This window comes from Alexandromys fortis, unplaced genomic scaffold, assembly GCF_014885135.2.
Source record: "Alexandromys fortis isolate MF-2015 unplaced genomic scaffold, M_Fortis_MF-2015_v1.1 scaffold_16, whole genome shotgun sequence".
NCBI lineage: Eukaryota > Metazoa > Chordata > Mammalia > Rodentia > Cricetidae > Alexandromys > Alexandromys fortis.
The window spans coordinates 17,449,174-17,463,776 of record NW_026067893.1 but is presented as its reverse complement, the minus strand read 5'-3'; the positions used below and the strand labels follow the sequence as shown (position 1 = coordinate 17,463,776).

At 51.4% G+C, this 14,603-nt stretch overlaps 1 protein-coding gene across 2 annotated transcripts; it reads left to right on the top strand.

Moving 5' to 3' along the window:
• The first annotated feature begins 424 nt into the window (after window positions 1–424).
• Golga7b (golgin A7 family member B) lies at window positions 425–12,780 on the top strand. 2 transcript variants are annotated; one of them, XM_050149036.1, is made up of 5 exons: window positions 425–757; window positions 6,764–6,889; window positions 9,490–9,642; window positions 9,716–9,817; window positions 10,886–12,780. In XM_050149036.1, the coding sequence occupies exons 1-5, from the start codon at window positions 746–748 to the stop codon at window positions 10,994–10,996; spliced, it is 504 nt and encodes a 167-aa protein (XP_050004993.1). In that variant the 5' UTR covers window positions 425–745; the 3' UTR covers window positions 10,997–12,780. The 2 variants fall into 2 exon arrangements, with proteins under 2 accessions (XP_050004993.1, XP_050004988.1); XM_050149031.1 differs by lacking the exon at window positions 425–757 and adding an exon at window positions 1,548–1,750.
• Window positions 12,781–14,603: the final 1,823 nt, after the last annotated feature.

Genomic DNA, 14,603 nt, shown 5'->3' with positions numbered 1-14,603 from the left:
GGAGAGAGGAGAGAGGAGAGAGGAGAGAGGAGAGAGGAGAGAGGAGAGAAAAGAGGAGGCAGCCTGGGGTAGGGTGGGGGAGGGGTTAGAATCTAATATTGGGGGAGTTTGGAAAGGTTGAGGCCGGTCGCGACCTCCGTTCCTGCAGGCTGGAGTGTGTTGCGGCAGAGTCCAGCCTCTCTCTTCTGCCTCTGGAAGTCCCGGGAGGCGGTGATAGCTTGCACCGAGCTCTAGGCTCTTCTGCAGGGGGAGGGCAGGCAGGAGAGGCGGGGCGCTGGGCGGGGTCGGGACGGGGCTGGGCGGGAGAGGAGCCGGTGACCGCGGGCGGGGCTCCTCTCCGGCGGGTGCCGGAGTCTGGGGGCCGCGGCTTCCCCCTCCCCGCCCGCCGAGGCACTGGCCCCTCCTTCCCCCGCCGCCCCCGTACCCGCCGCTGCTGCCGTTGTCAACTGGGCCATTGCTTGCAGGAGCCCTGGCAGCAGGCGATCGAGCGGTGAGGAGCCTAGGGCGCGGCCTCGCCTCCCCGGCCCGGCTCCCGCAGCAGCACCGTGGACAGCACAGACACCCTCTCCGGGACCCTGCTGCCCGCAAGAGCACGCCTCGGGCGTCGGAGATCTCATCAGCACCGAGGACAGCACCCAGGCCCTTGCTGGCCTCGGCCAGCCCACCCGCTCTCCGAGTCAGCACCGCGGACAGCCCCTCGGGACCAGACCTCGAGTCACCTAGGAGTGGTCAGCACCCTCTGAAGATGGCCACTGAGGTAGGTTGCCAGCACCCTAGCCCGCAGGCAATGCCGCAGGGAATGATTCCCCACTAGGGGCAGACTGGGCGCAAGGAGAAGGCGGAGGCGGGTGGGGGTAGGGGGTGTTTCCCGGGTTCATGGGGGCCAGGTAGGGAGTAGCAGGGCAGAAGAGCAGGACTTTGGGTAGTGGTCCCCTCACCTCTGGCATGTCAATCTTGCTCATGCCACCCTGAGCCCTGGAGAGTCCACAAGTTACCAATAGCACCAGGTCCCAGCTTAGGTTGGGATTTCCCCTTCTGAACACAGGGTTCTGATTCCCTGGAGGGTTGGAAATCCCTGTATGCTTGTGTAAGGGGAGGGAAGGTGGCCTACTGCTGTTGTTGCTATGCGGCACAGTATTCTGCTTCTAACCCAAAAGGCTTGACTAAGGAAGACAGACCTTCCTCTACATCCTCATTTCCTTAGGAGGAGGGCGTGGACAAAGGCATCCTCAGGCCCAGGACCCAAGTGGTTGGTTTTAAGAACTTCCTGCACCAGCCCCCACTTTTGAGAATTACCATGCCTTGCTTTTCTTCTCTGCTTGAGTTGCTGGTCCCAGAGTGCCCACATTTGCCTGTGTGTGGAGAGGGCTGCTTTCTTCACGGTGTGCCTAAGGACCAAGGGACCTGTTAGCTAAAGGCAAACTCTTGTTGCAATGCTTAAGAAATCAGGATTTTTGTCTCTGCCCCTAGGGGTTATCCCTGTCCCTCATTTTGTGCTAGAGATGTGAGCTCTTTGCACATGATAAAGCTGACATATGGAAAGAAGGGTTATTGGCTTGGTCCTCACACACTTGCTAATAGCAGAGCTGAAAGTTTCTCTGAATTTTCAGAGTGTAACACCGCACACTCCCCAGTTCTGCTACTGTCTTCTTTTGTGGTGTCTCCCCATTCCCAGCCTAGCTGGAATGCTGCCAAGGAGGAAATCAAAGGCCTGTGGATGATCCTGTGCAGTGTGCCTCTGGGCTTCCTGGTGAGTGGCGAGGCAGCTGTCCCAAGTGCTGTTGCCATTATTCCACTGAGTCTCCCGCTGTTGCCTGGCTTTGCGTTCTGATGTTATACAGGCTAGCTAGGAGGGACTCATGTTCTCCCAGACCCCCATGTGCAGGCAACACATTCTAGAGGAATGCAGAGTGCTTCAGAAGTACCACAGAGATGGAGAAGAACGTGAAGGAGCCAAGGGGCTGCTTGCCTCCCAGACAGGCCTGCCAGACTGCAGCAGCAGTTGATAGTGAGGTCTGATGGATCCGGAGAGGCCAGGCTCTCCTAGTGTCTCTTTCCTACAGGTCTGCTGTGGCCCATTCATTCTGCCCACAGGTTCACACCTCCTGGCTGAGGCCAGGTTTCCAGGAAGCTGTTGGTAGGCTTGATGACTCTCCCCTGGGAGAGGCTCGCTCATAATGCCTCTGTGGATACAGCACTGTGGCACACAGAACGCCTTTGAGTGTTTGAGCAGCTCTGTGAAGTGGGCAAGGATGGTGTTATTATGTGCAATTAGCAGATGAGATGACTGAGGCGTGGAAGCTTGCTTCAGCCTGGAGAAGGAGTCAAGGAAGGCTTCAGCAGCCCATTTTACAGATGATGCGACTGCACGTCGAGAAAATAATTCATCTTGCCTCCTTGACTACTACCTTTTTGTGCTTTGCAACCAGGATAATATATCCAGTTAGCCAGTATGACGCTTGCTAGAGAAGAGTGCTGGGGTCTTGGGAAGGGGCTTTGAGCTAGGAGCGGAGTGTCAGGAAGAGCTAGAGCAATGGTTCTCAACGTGTGGGTCGTGACCCCTTTAAGACCATTGGAAATATCAGATATTTGCATCACAATTCATAACAGAAGCAAAACTACAGTTATGAAGTGGCAGTGAAAATAATGATATGGTTGGGAGTCACCACATCACGAGGAACTGTGTTAAAGGGTTGCAGCATTAGGAAGGTTGAGAAGCACCGAGCCAGAGGCACTTAGGTTCCCTGACTGGCTTGGCTGGTCATCTTGAGGACAGAAGGACGGAAGAATATTTAGGATGAACGGGAAATGTTTTCGGTCTCACAGCTCGGTCTTGGCTGGACCCTACTAGCTGTGCCTAGGAAAGAAACTCAGGCTCTGCCAGGGCACAGGGTGTATGGTGTCTGGGCTAGGGTGAGTCATCCCCTAGGCTGTTTTTCACTATTAGGACTGGATTGAGATTACCAGGAAAAACCTGCTGGGGAAAGGAAAACCTCACTTCAAGTTCCCATGGTCATTTCCTTAGCATCCAAAGAGGGAGCTGAGCTCCAGGGGAAGAAAGAGGAGAGAGAAAGAGGGGGCGGGGAGGGAGAGGGGAAATGGCTTTACATGGAAATGATCTTTTTTGCTTCCTAATTTCTGTTTAGAAGTTAGCATTAGGGGAGGGATGTGTGTGAGGGGGAAGAAGGTTCTTGAGTGAGGTCCTGACCTCATTTGGAGATCTTTCCTGAGTCTATTTCCTGAGCAACAGGCCTTTGTGAATGTGTGTCTGCCCAGGAAATAGTCCAAATGGCCAAGAGCAACTGGCAAGTATCTTTTGTTGGAGGGGCTTCTCGAAGTGGGTTTTGGCACATCAGAGATGTTCTAAGTGCACCCAAGTAGCATTACCCAGGCGGGGTATGTGGAGGTCTGATCTCTGAGTCACCAGCTTGAGCTTGAGTGTAGTAGGCTGAGAGGAAGGGTGGCCCTGTGCCCAGTTTCCCACCCTCGGGGCTTACCTGGCTGCCAGTGACTCCCAGCCCAGCCCAGTGTTGGATCATCATATAGATCCCATGATTTATGAGCTCACCTCACCTGCACCTTAAGGAATGAGATGGTTTTAAGTGAGGATGGATCTGTGGACCGGCTGGGGCCTCCTGTTTGTCTTGGGCATACCCGACCCAGGAGCTCATTGCTTTCCAGAGATTGCTCCGTACCGGCCCAGCCTGAAGGACTGCCAGGTGTATAGGGACACACTACGTCACCTGCTGTCTACCATCTCTAGTACGTTCTTCAATGGCAGTGGCCAGCTGGCTCTCTGGCACAGGTCAAAAGCTCTCTTATTAGCCACAGGCTGGATCCAGCCCACTGTTTTGCCTTTGGAAATGTTTATGTTCACCACTCCTGATAAGGCTTCTTTGAAGTCAGAGATGGGAGGGGTGATGATTACAGGTTCCAGTTTAGCGTCTTTGAAGAAATGGGGGCCAGAGAAGAGCAGACTTTTCAAGGATCCTGTGGCCCGAGATCAGGCAGATTATCTTCCACAGATGAAGAGGACCAGGAGATGCTTTCTTGCCTACAATCTTACTCTACACTGACTGTGCCAGAGCCTGTGGTATGTGGGCCATTAGGACTGGCACACCAAGGTGCTTCCATGTGAACGTGTCTCATCTCCTCTATAGACTCCTCACCGCCTGACATACATTCTCCAGGGGCAGAAGTGGATGCCTGGTCACTTGGAGCCAGGACAGGCTCTCAGGTTTAGGATACTGCCGTGGCTAGGGAGGGTGCTGATCCCTCCCACTCCAAGAACTTGAGAGTGAATAAATCAGTCAAGAGGAAATAGGTCTGTATTATGTGAGATAGCACCTAATGTCTTAGTAATGGAGGATCACTCCCTTCTCAGTAAAGTCCTGAATGGGAGGCTCCCAATCAAGAGGCAGATGTCCTTCAAGGTGTCATTCAAGGTCCTAGGCCCTTTCCTGTTGCAGTCTTCAATACCTGGCTCCTCTGGTGTTGGGAGAAGGGAGGAGTTTCAGGTCTGTATGAGTCAAATAGGATATTCATCAATTTCACTCGCTTTGTGCAGCACGTGCCCACTCCAACTTGCAAGGAGGCCTTGGAAAGAATTTTGTTGTATTCCTAGGAGAAAGAAGTAACAGCCAGTCACTAAGAGACACACTGTCATGGCTCATAGTATCGCCTACATCTATGTATACACAGGTGTGTGTGTAGGCTCAGACAAAGAATGTTGCCTCTGGCAGGAAGCCAAGTCCAGGCCAGACTGCTTGAAACATTGTTTCTGCCTTTTTTCCTTTCTCACCACCACCTTTTGTGGTTTAGCACTGTTTTATTTTAGTCCTGAACTATGACAAAAAGAATCCCTTCCAGCAGGTCCCTTAGGCTTACCTACTGCTACAAAAGTGTCAGAATGATCCTTGCCGAGCTGAATGAATCCATACCTGGCTCTTGTACTCTGGCTTTGGAAGGGCAGGGAAGGTCACAGTCCTTTTCCTGTCTCATGAAAATGCATTACAGAGAAACCATAACCAGATGGAGCAAAGGCATTGATGAGTTAGTTATATTACCCAAACATGTGGATTCTTTCAAAATTATCCTAAGATCCTAGTAGATATTAAAAGGGGCATCCCCCACCCCCAAGACAGGGTTTCTCTGTCTTTTTTTTTTTTTTTTTGGGTTTCTCTGTCTTTAACAGCTCTGGCTGTCCTGGAACTTGCTCTGTAGACTACGCTGGCCTTGAACTCTTGAACTTGCAGAGATCCAGCTGCCTCTGCCTCCCAAGTGTGGAGATTAAAGGTGTGCACCACCATGCTCAGCTAAAAGGGAACCTTTTCAAAGAAGATCCTGGATAGTGGAGTCAAGAAATATTAAAACTGGAGGAGCACTTAGATGCTTTTTAATTCATGCCCAAAACTTTGAGATCAAAGCTCTTGCTTGAAGCAAAGTTTACCTTACTTTAGAAGAGCCTAGGTAATGTTCACAGATTGCTTCATTTCTAAGACCTTGAAGACCAATCATCCAGTCCTTCTGTCTTGTCAACCCTTCTCGACTCATCCCTCAGCTTTTTGTCATCTCCACCCGCAGTCCTTCCTGTTGGCAGAGACCCGTCCTATTTGTGATCTCACCCTTGACTGCAGTACATCTTCATTTCCCGCTGATTGTATCTGTTCTGCAAACCAGCTTTGCTCTTGCTAAACACTGCCTCGAACCACTGGAGCAGATCACGATTTGCTGTCTTCATTACTCCCTTTCCCAGGGTCACCCTTTCCTCCCCTTTTGACTTCTGGTCAACCTCCCCCATAGGACTCTGTACAGTCTCCAGGAAGCCTCTGTGAATAAGCGTTTCTGGGTAACTGTGACTTTGTTTCAGCCATCCATCACGGTCTAATTCATTACACATTTACTTGTCTTCCTCCCTGGAGCCCATAGACTGACTTTTGCTCAGCATCCGGAGAGCCTGGTACTAGCAGGGACTCAATAAATAAGAGTCGAGTGACTGAACGGATTCAGCTTAATTACACAGGACTAACTGGCTGTTTCTTCACTCTGCCTTCAGGGCCTGGTCTCCATGTGGCTCCAGTGATGGGCGTATTTCACCAATGAGGTGTTTATCTCCAGTGTGAGCGACTGAGGCTGGAGAGGTAGAAGAAGAAAGAGACCTTGTTCTTTGGGGGAATAGAGCCCATTCCCCTCAAGTGCTAGGTCAGATTGTATGGACAGACTGAAGTCACCCCACCTTCCTATCAAGGAAACCTATTGCATCAACTTTTGGCCCCAGTCCACTTTATACTGTTATCTCTCGGGAAACAGCCATTCCTGGGCCCTTTTCTGGGGGTAAGAAAACTAATGAGGGTGTTCTCTGACCTTTCAGAACTTAGCCTGGACCTCAGTATCCCTTGGAGTTCACGAACACATAAAGGTTTCCTCTCTTCCACAAGCCCCACTCCCCAGGCTGGAAGGGCCTAAGGTTTCCATATTGACTGGAGCTGAGTTCTCCAAGGAGAGGGCCGGGTGCCATTGTGCCTTGCTAGAACTCATTTCTCTTGTGATTGATGGCTCTGAGTGTCTCATTTTGGCCCAGCTTTGCTCCTGCTACTTTTGCAGACTGGTGATGACCTCAGACAGCTTCTCGTGTAAACTGCACTGGGCCTGATTCTCAAGGCCCCTCATGGAGCCTGGCGTGTGCCGGGATTCATCAATCCCTTCGTATCAGTACAGGGAGACAATGGTCTCCTGAGTGTGTGCCTCCTGCCCATCTCCTCAGGTCCACAATCTCCAGGAGCTCCGGCGAAGCGCATCGCTGGCCACGAAGGTTTTTATCCAGAGAGACTACAGCGACGGTACCACCTGTCAGTTCCAGACCAAGTTCCCCCCAGAGCTGGATAGCCGGGTAAGGACACCTTTTCTAAACACGAGCTCTACTTCCATGGTAGCACGGGGTGTTCCTAGAACGTATTTTTTTCTCTAGTCTTCTGTGACACGCAGTACCACAAATGCATGATTTAGCCGCCCTGAATGGAAGAATGATAAATCCACTGCAGTCTTGCATCTCCACACAGAAAATTCTCTGAAAAACAAAACAAAACAAAACAAAAAAAAAACTCAGACTTGTTCCAGTCCAGTAGCTCAAATTACCCTTGCATGGGAATCCTCTAGAAAACTTGTTAAACAAATGTAAATTCCCGAGTCCTAGTGGGTTAGACTGGGTATCAACAGACATGCTGACTCAGTTGCTGACCTGTGGTTTAGGAATCCCCACTTGTTGACAACTGTCCTTAACCTTGGCTTGCACACTAGAATGTTCTGGGCAGCTGAAAAAAAAATCTCAGTGCACCCCAAATCACTCAGAGTCTCTGGGAGTAGACATTGTTTTACATCTTAATTTGCAAATTAACTTTTAAGTTAACTAAAAATTATTATTTAAATTATAATTATTCACACTTCAATTTTAATGAGGAATTCTCAGGTGAGCAAGAATTGAGTGGTCCCTAGATCCTGCTTGGGTAGTAGCTTGCTGTCTAGTGCAGCGTCTCTTCCCACTCTTGACCGGATTGGGGCCACTTATGAGCTTTGGGAAGTGGGGGACAGACAAGGCATCTGCTTGGGAAGGGAGGGTGACAGTAGTGCTTGCTGCTCTGACCTACCCTCCCCTTCCCAGACTGTTTCAGTCCTCACCTCTTGGGGCTGAGATTTGGGTGCAGCATTGGCTTTAAAAACAGTCTACATGGTATTAGCGCGCAGCCCACACCGAGCACTACTGCTAAGCCCTTGTTTCAGAATTGTACCCTGTGGCTGACAGGGTCAGCACCACCAGGGAACTCAGGCACAATGCGAGGTTCCCAGCCTACCTCAGAGCTCCCAAATACGAACGTGTTTTAACCAGATCATTACGTTGCACCACACACACAGCTTCAGAAGCAGAAGCGTCCTTCAGGGCTAGAAACAGGAAGTGACTCACCCAAGTTTTTAGAAGGTACTGGAAGAGCCAGGTGCCTGCCTTCTCTGCTTTCCCACTGGCCTCTGATGTTCATTCTGATGCAAAAGCATCCTTAGCAGGTGTGGATGAAAGTAGATACCATGTGGTCAGCTGTGGCAGGGAAGCTTAGAGACACAGAGAATGAGCTGGGGGCTGCTTTCCGTCTTGTTTTCATCTGTCTTATAAAGAGTGAGGAGGGGGCCTGATGTTCCATCTTCATCTGCTGGTAGTATCTAAGGTGGCCAGCCAAGAGTTGTGATCTCCTTCTCTTCCCAAGGGTGTACAGTCCCTACCAGGGGCTGCCTTAGAGCTGATTTTGGTTTGGAGGAGGGCAGAGACCCAGTGCTGCTCTGTGTTGTAGACCAGGATGATGTGAGGAGGTTGAAAGGTGAGGCACGGCTGGTCTTTGCTGACTGAATCCCCAAGACCTCTCAGAAAACCATGAGCATCCCATTCTCAAGAATGCACATCTGCCCTTTACAGGGAGTTAACAGTGGTAGGGGCCAGGAGGTCAGAGGTGAGGCCTCAGGGTTCTCCTGGTCTCAGCAGCAGAGCAATCCTCACCTGTCAGAGAGTGGAGGTGGCAAGAATGCTTTTGGGGTCATGTGAGAGTTCATAAAAGGCTGGTGTGTAGAGTTCTTAGTGTTTCCTGTTGTTATGGTTACAGGTCAGCTTCCTGTATGCACACACACACACACACACACACACACACACACACACACACACACACACAGAGTCACTGGTGTTTAGTAACTTCTTAGCTGGGAGGAAAAGTGTTCCGAGAGTGGCTCTCCAGAGCTCCCTCTGTCAGTCACAAGCAGCTGGAACACCTTCCAAATCTGGAGAATCTGCTTGTGGGAATTTGTTGTTGAGCTCTGGCACAACCATTACAGTGAGAACTGATGTCACCAGAATACTTGTCTGAGCTTCTGCATGAAACATCCATGAAAGTGGGTCTCAACCCATAGGATTTTGTGTGTGTTGTGTGTGTGTGTGTGTGGGGTCAGCTGATCTTTTCACAGATGTTGCAAATCAGATATCCTGCACATTAACATTATCCTGAATATTTACATTAAGGTTTGTAACAGTAGCAACATTGAGGTTATGAAGTAGCAACAAAAATTTTATGGTTGGGGTCACCAGAACATGAGGACCGTACTAAAGGGTTGTAGAGTTTGTAAGGTGGAGAAAGAACCACTGATCTAGGACATCGTGAGTCTCCTGTTCCCAAGGGAGGCCGACAGTCCTGCTTGTTTCCATCCTATGGATGAGGAAACCCACACAGCACGGGCAAGCCACTACTGCAGGACCACACATCTAGCTCAGGGATAAGTCCCAACTGGACTCCTGGTCTGTCCCCTGGGCTCTGTGTGCTCTGCCTGCAGCTTCCTGGTCATGTCGGTGTGTCAGTATTTCACCACCTCCCACTCATGTGGCACCAGTGCTCTTATCCGTGGCCCGACTGGGATTGTCCCCACTTTGGGGAGGCTAATAGTCCACCTCTCTCCCTCCAGATCGAGCGGCAGCTCTTTGAAGAGACCGTGAAGACCCTCAATGGTTTTTATGCGGAGGCTGAGAAGATTGGGGGCAGCTCCTACCTGGAGGGCTGCCTGGCCTGCGCCACAGCCTACTTCATCTTCCTCTGCATGGAGACGCACTATGAGAAGGTGGTGCTTCCCCATCTCCCCTCCTCCAGCTTCCTTGCCACAGACTCATCCTTATGGACCCCTCTTTCTGCAGGTTCTCAAGAAGATCTCCCGTTACATCCAGGAGCAGAATGAGAAGGTCTTTGCGCCTCGAGGCCTCCTGCTCACGGATCCCGTGGAACGTGGGATGAGGGTTGTATCCTTCTGGGATCTTCTGTGTGAGGGCGCAGAGCTGTCTACCCAGTGGGGCCCTTGAGGATGTTACTAGGAAATAAGAGCCTTGCTAGGGTCCTTTCAGGGTTCCACACATCACTGGTCATAGGCGCCCCTCCCCTTTCAGTTATTGGGGCCACTTGTGAGTTTCAGGCTTTATAGTTATTGAACTGCATGCAACTAGAGCTTATAAGACAGCCAACATGTGAAGGCTTTGAAAAATACAATCTCAGATGATTTTCATCGCATGCCCAGGAGTTGGGCCCATCTTACCCTCGTGTCTGTACCAGGACCAACCCTGAAAGGAAACTGGCTGTCCCTTACCCTCAAGCAGCAGATTGTTAAGTCAGGATTCAAGCCCAGGCTCTCTTATCCTGCAAGGCTGTCTGCTCCTCAGAGAATCTGCAAGACTTCGGTAATCTCATTTAATATTCTGTGTTGAGCCTCACCACCCCCTGAACACAGATGAAAAGAATGAATTCCAGGATGGGGATCCTCCTCTGGGGTGGCTATCTTAGTGACAGGCTGGCAGGGGCTGGATGACAGTTCTGATGACCCCATTTGGAACCTTTGTTCAGGGGAACAGCGCCCCTTTCAGTAGTCTAGAAACACACATTTGCCCATGCTTCTTTTTCGCTGGGCCCTTGTGTTGCGCTTAGCACCCAGATACTCCATTAATTTGCACAGGAGTCCCAAGGCTCTGTTAGTGTCCCCAGTTTGCAAATATGAAGGGACTGACCTAACTTGGGTGGGCCAGTAGCTATCAGCAAGTGGAACTGCTTGTGTATTACACCATTTCCCGGTGCACCTGTGACTTGGGATCCCATAACGCATTTTGAGGAAGACCAAACTCAACATGGGATCCCATTGTGCACTCAGCCCCGTGTCCTCTCGGAAAAGGTTAGCTGAGGTTTGGAGAGGGTTGGGACTTCAGGCCTTCTGGTCTCTGTTATTGGGCATAGCGGGCTTCAGTTACAGGCCTCTTGCTGGGTCTGTACCCCCTTTCCCAATTAACAGCTGGGTGCTCGCAGCTCCTTAACCAGCATCCCAGATCGAGATCTCCATCTACGAGGACCGGTGCAGCAGCGGCAGCTCCAGTAGCGGCAGTAGCAGTGGCAGCGGCAGCAGCAGCGCTGGCGGTGGCGGGGCGGGGGCTCGGTGACTGGCCGAGAGTCCCCGCAGGGAGGTGTATGGCCGGAGCGAGGGGCTGGCAGATCTGCGGAGGCTGCGTTACCAGAGTACCCGCTTCTGAGTCTTTCTCTGGAACCACCCTGCCGTGTGGAGCCGGAGGGAGGGTGATTACCCGGTGTCCCGTGTTCCCAGTCCTTTGCCCGTTGGCAGGATCTTCCCCTTTCTGACCCTGGACTTGACTTTCTCCCATGGGGATGGTCCAGGTCATCAGAGCCAGGTTTTCCTTGGGAAGTCTGAGGGCGGGGGAGAGGGGAAGCCAGCTTGGATGAACCCTCTCTTCCTTGCCTTCTAACCCCACTCTAAGGAGGACCCGGAGAATCCCCCCCCCCCCGCATGATCCTTCACCCTCAAAGCCCCTGTCTACCTGGATTCTGCTCCCGGGGCTCTAAGGCCCAATGCCACCATGGGGCTTGTCAATGATCCCACCTCCTCTTTGGAGATCTGGGGAGATGGGTGCCCTGGGAGCTATCCAGCTTCTCTTAAGGTGGAGGCTTTCCTGTCCTTCACTCAGAGCAGAAAGTCCTCTCAGCCTTGCCAAGAAGCACCCAACTCTGAGACTTTGCACCCCACCAGGAGCTGGTTATGGGTGTTCTGCCTGGGACTCTGAGGGAGGGGGGTTTCCACTGGGGTATGGTAAAACCCTGTGGATGAACGCAGCTGGACAGCACCTGAACTCCCGAACTGGAGCCAATTTGTGTATTACGTGTATACTGTGTGCTCAAATGTATGTGAGTTTATGGGTGGGAAAGCATGTGCGTGTGTGAGTATACAGGTGTATGAATGCGGGTGTATGTGTGTGACTGCACAAGTGTGAGTGGGTGTGTGCACATGTGTGCACGAACCTATGCTTGTATGAGAATAAATGCATGTGTGTGAGTATGAATATCTAAGTGTGCACATGTGTGTGAGAGAGAGAAAGCATGTGTGTAGAGAGAGACTACTCTGTGTGTTCTCTTTGGCTGATGGGCTAATGATTACCATGGCCTGCTCTGTCCTGTCACACAATGGTCTGCAGCAGGAGGTGGGTCCCTCCTGGTCTTCTACAAGTCGGTGTCCTAAAGCTGGGCTGCTGCTGGACTGTTGCTCCTGGCCTTTCTCCTATCTCTGGCTCTATTATGCATATTCTGATGGAGAAGAGCTGGGATCCTAGGGGAAGCAGAGCCAAGGTTTGGGTGGTTTTTGGTGCCCTTCTTCTGGCCCCTGTGACATAGTGGGGCCACAGATGCTGCAAATTCAGCCTGCCTAAGTGTCAGAGCCCTGAAGTCCTGCAGGTGAGGCTCCCTGGACATTCAAGGCAGTGTGCCTTGCAAGGGAAGAAGGGCTGGCCAGCCAATGGTGCTGTGGCTCTCAGGGGGAGCCAGTGGGGGGCATCCTGGGGCCTGAATAGGGACAGGAAACAGGGTGCCTACCTCAGCAGACAGGAGGTGCTAGAACTGGACAGGAGACACCAGCCACTATAGTAGCTTTCTGGAGCAGAGAGGGCCTTGTTCTCTGCTGGCCACAGCAGCAGCGTGTGATGTCAGGAGACGACGCAGAGAGATGGAGAGGGCTGGCCAAGCCCCTGAAGCCTCAGGGAGCCTGAGCCTGCAAGCCCTGGTGCAATGAACCCCTTCTTCCCATGCTTCAGCCCCTCCCCCTGCCCAATTCCTGGCAGAAGCCTGTGCCCTCCCTAACCTGCTGTATGACTTTGGGACACTGACATTGGGAAGGTTGAGAAGAGGCAAAATGAAGACCTTTCGTTTTATTCTTTTTCCAATAAAAAGGACTTGCCAGCTTGAGGCTCCATGCTATTTCTACTGGTCCATGGTGATGGGCTTAGTTCTGCATCCCAGCTCATGCAGAGAAGCTTGGCTGAGTGTGTACAGGAGAAAAAGCTGACACAGGACTGATGAACTCTCTCTCTCTCTCTCTCTCTCTCTCTCTCTCTCTCTCTCTCCCCCCTCTCTCTCTGGAGCTTGTGGGTCAGTGGGGAGGTGGACATCCCACCTTTACCACTCCTTAATCCTTGGTGGCTTTGTGGCTTTGTCTGGAGACAGTAGGCTCAGATGAAAGCTAAACCAAAAGTAATTGGTCAGTGAGTTAGGTAGGGTCTGTTTCTTGAGCTTTTACTCTAGGTCAGGCACAGTCTGGGTCAAATCACATGGGCCATTTGTTACTGAAGGCTAGAATGGACTGGCAGGGTGGCTCAGCTGTTAAAGTACTTGCCACGCAGGCCTGATGACCTAGGTTTGAGCCCTGGAACCCAAGTAAAGGTGGAAGGAGAGAACCAACTCCACAAAATTGTCCTCTGACCTCTACACATGTGCACCATGGAACATGCACAACTCCCCATCATATGCATACAGTAATTTTAGGGAAAGATTAGAAAGCAGATAGATATTAGAAATTGGCATAGCTCTGTCTTGGAAATCATAAAATTAAGCATTTATTAACCACCTACGGAATACCAGATACTTTACCAAAACCATATTCTAGGGATAAGAGGGATTTAAAGATTAGCTGAGTCTTCTCAAAAGTCTCAGGAGGTTGAGTAATGTGTCCCCTGGTCAGAGAGGTGGTGGGTGAGTTAAAACAGGGATTTCCTCCCAAATAGGAAGTTGCCTGGGGTTGTGGCGGGGCTGGACCACACAGATCTTCTGGCCAGGATCTGATCCAGAGAGGACCTTATTAGGTCACAGGGACCACAGCTCTGGTCCTGGGGTTGGGGCCAAAGTGGAGGTGGTCTCTGGGTGTTGTGGACTAGAGCTCCAGGTAGCTCAGAAGTTTCTGCTTGCTGCTTCGAAGGGACACCTGGCTCTGCACCTGAGCCCTGGGGAGCCTGGACCTTTGCCTCTGCTCAGTCTTGGCATGTGAGTGAGTGGGTTGGGAGCTGCCCCGGTGGCAGGGAGGGTCGTGCTGGAGTTCTGCCTGGGTGGGAAGTTTGCTGTACCCTGAGGTCAGGCTTGAACCTCAGCCAAACTATTTAGTGAAGAAGCCCCAAAGAAAGAAGACTGGGGATTTACAAATTGGCGAAAATTCACCCAACACCCCGCTCCCAGGGCTTGCCTGGCTGAGAGGCTTTCAGCTCTCCCACGTTTAAATGGCAATGGTCACGGTGATAAACGGTGATAACTGTGCTGGAGAGATGGCTCAGCAGTAAAGAGCACTCCTAGAGGACCTGCGTTCAGTCCTCAGCACCCACACGGCTGCTCACAACTCTATGTCCAGGGGGGACCCAACACCTTCTTCTGGCCTCCTCTGGCACTAGGCACACACAGTACATAGATATATATGCAGGTAAACACACACACACATGCTTAAAGAAAATTTTTTTTAAAAGGAAGAAAAACGGTAGCTAGCATATGCCTAATGTTTATTGTTTGTCGGGTCCTAGCTAGGCTCAGCCACAACCTCCTTCATGCTTAGGCCTTCTAGTGAGCTTTCTACGGTGTGAACGTCTATCCCCATCTTACAGATGAGGCACATGCACGGAAGTTCAACTGCCCCAGTTTACACAGGAAGTAGCAGAGCTTGGTTTTAAGAAGAAACCTGCAAACTGCAGAAAGGGTATGGGGTACATTCAGCTCTAAAGGCACCCT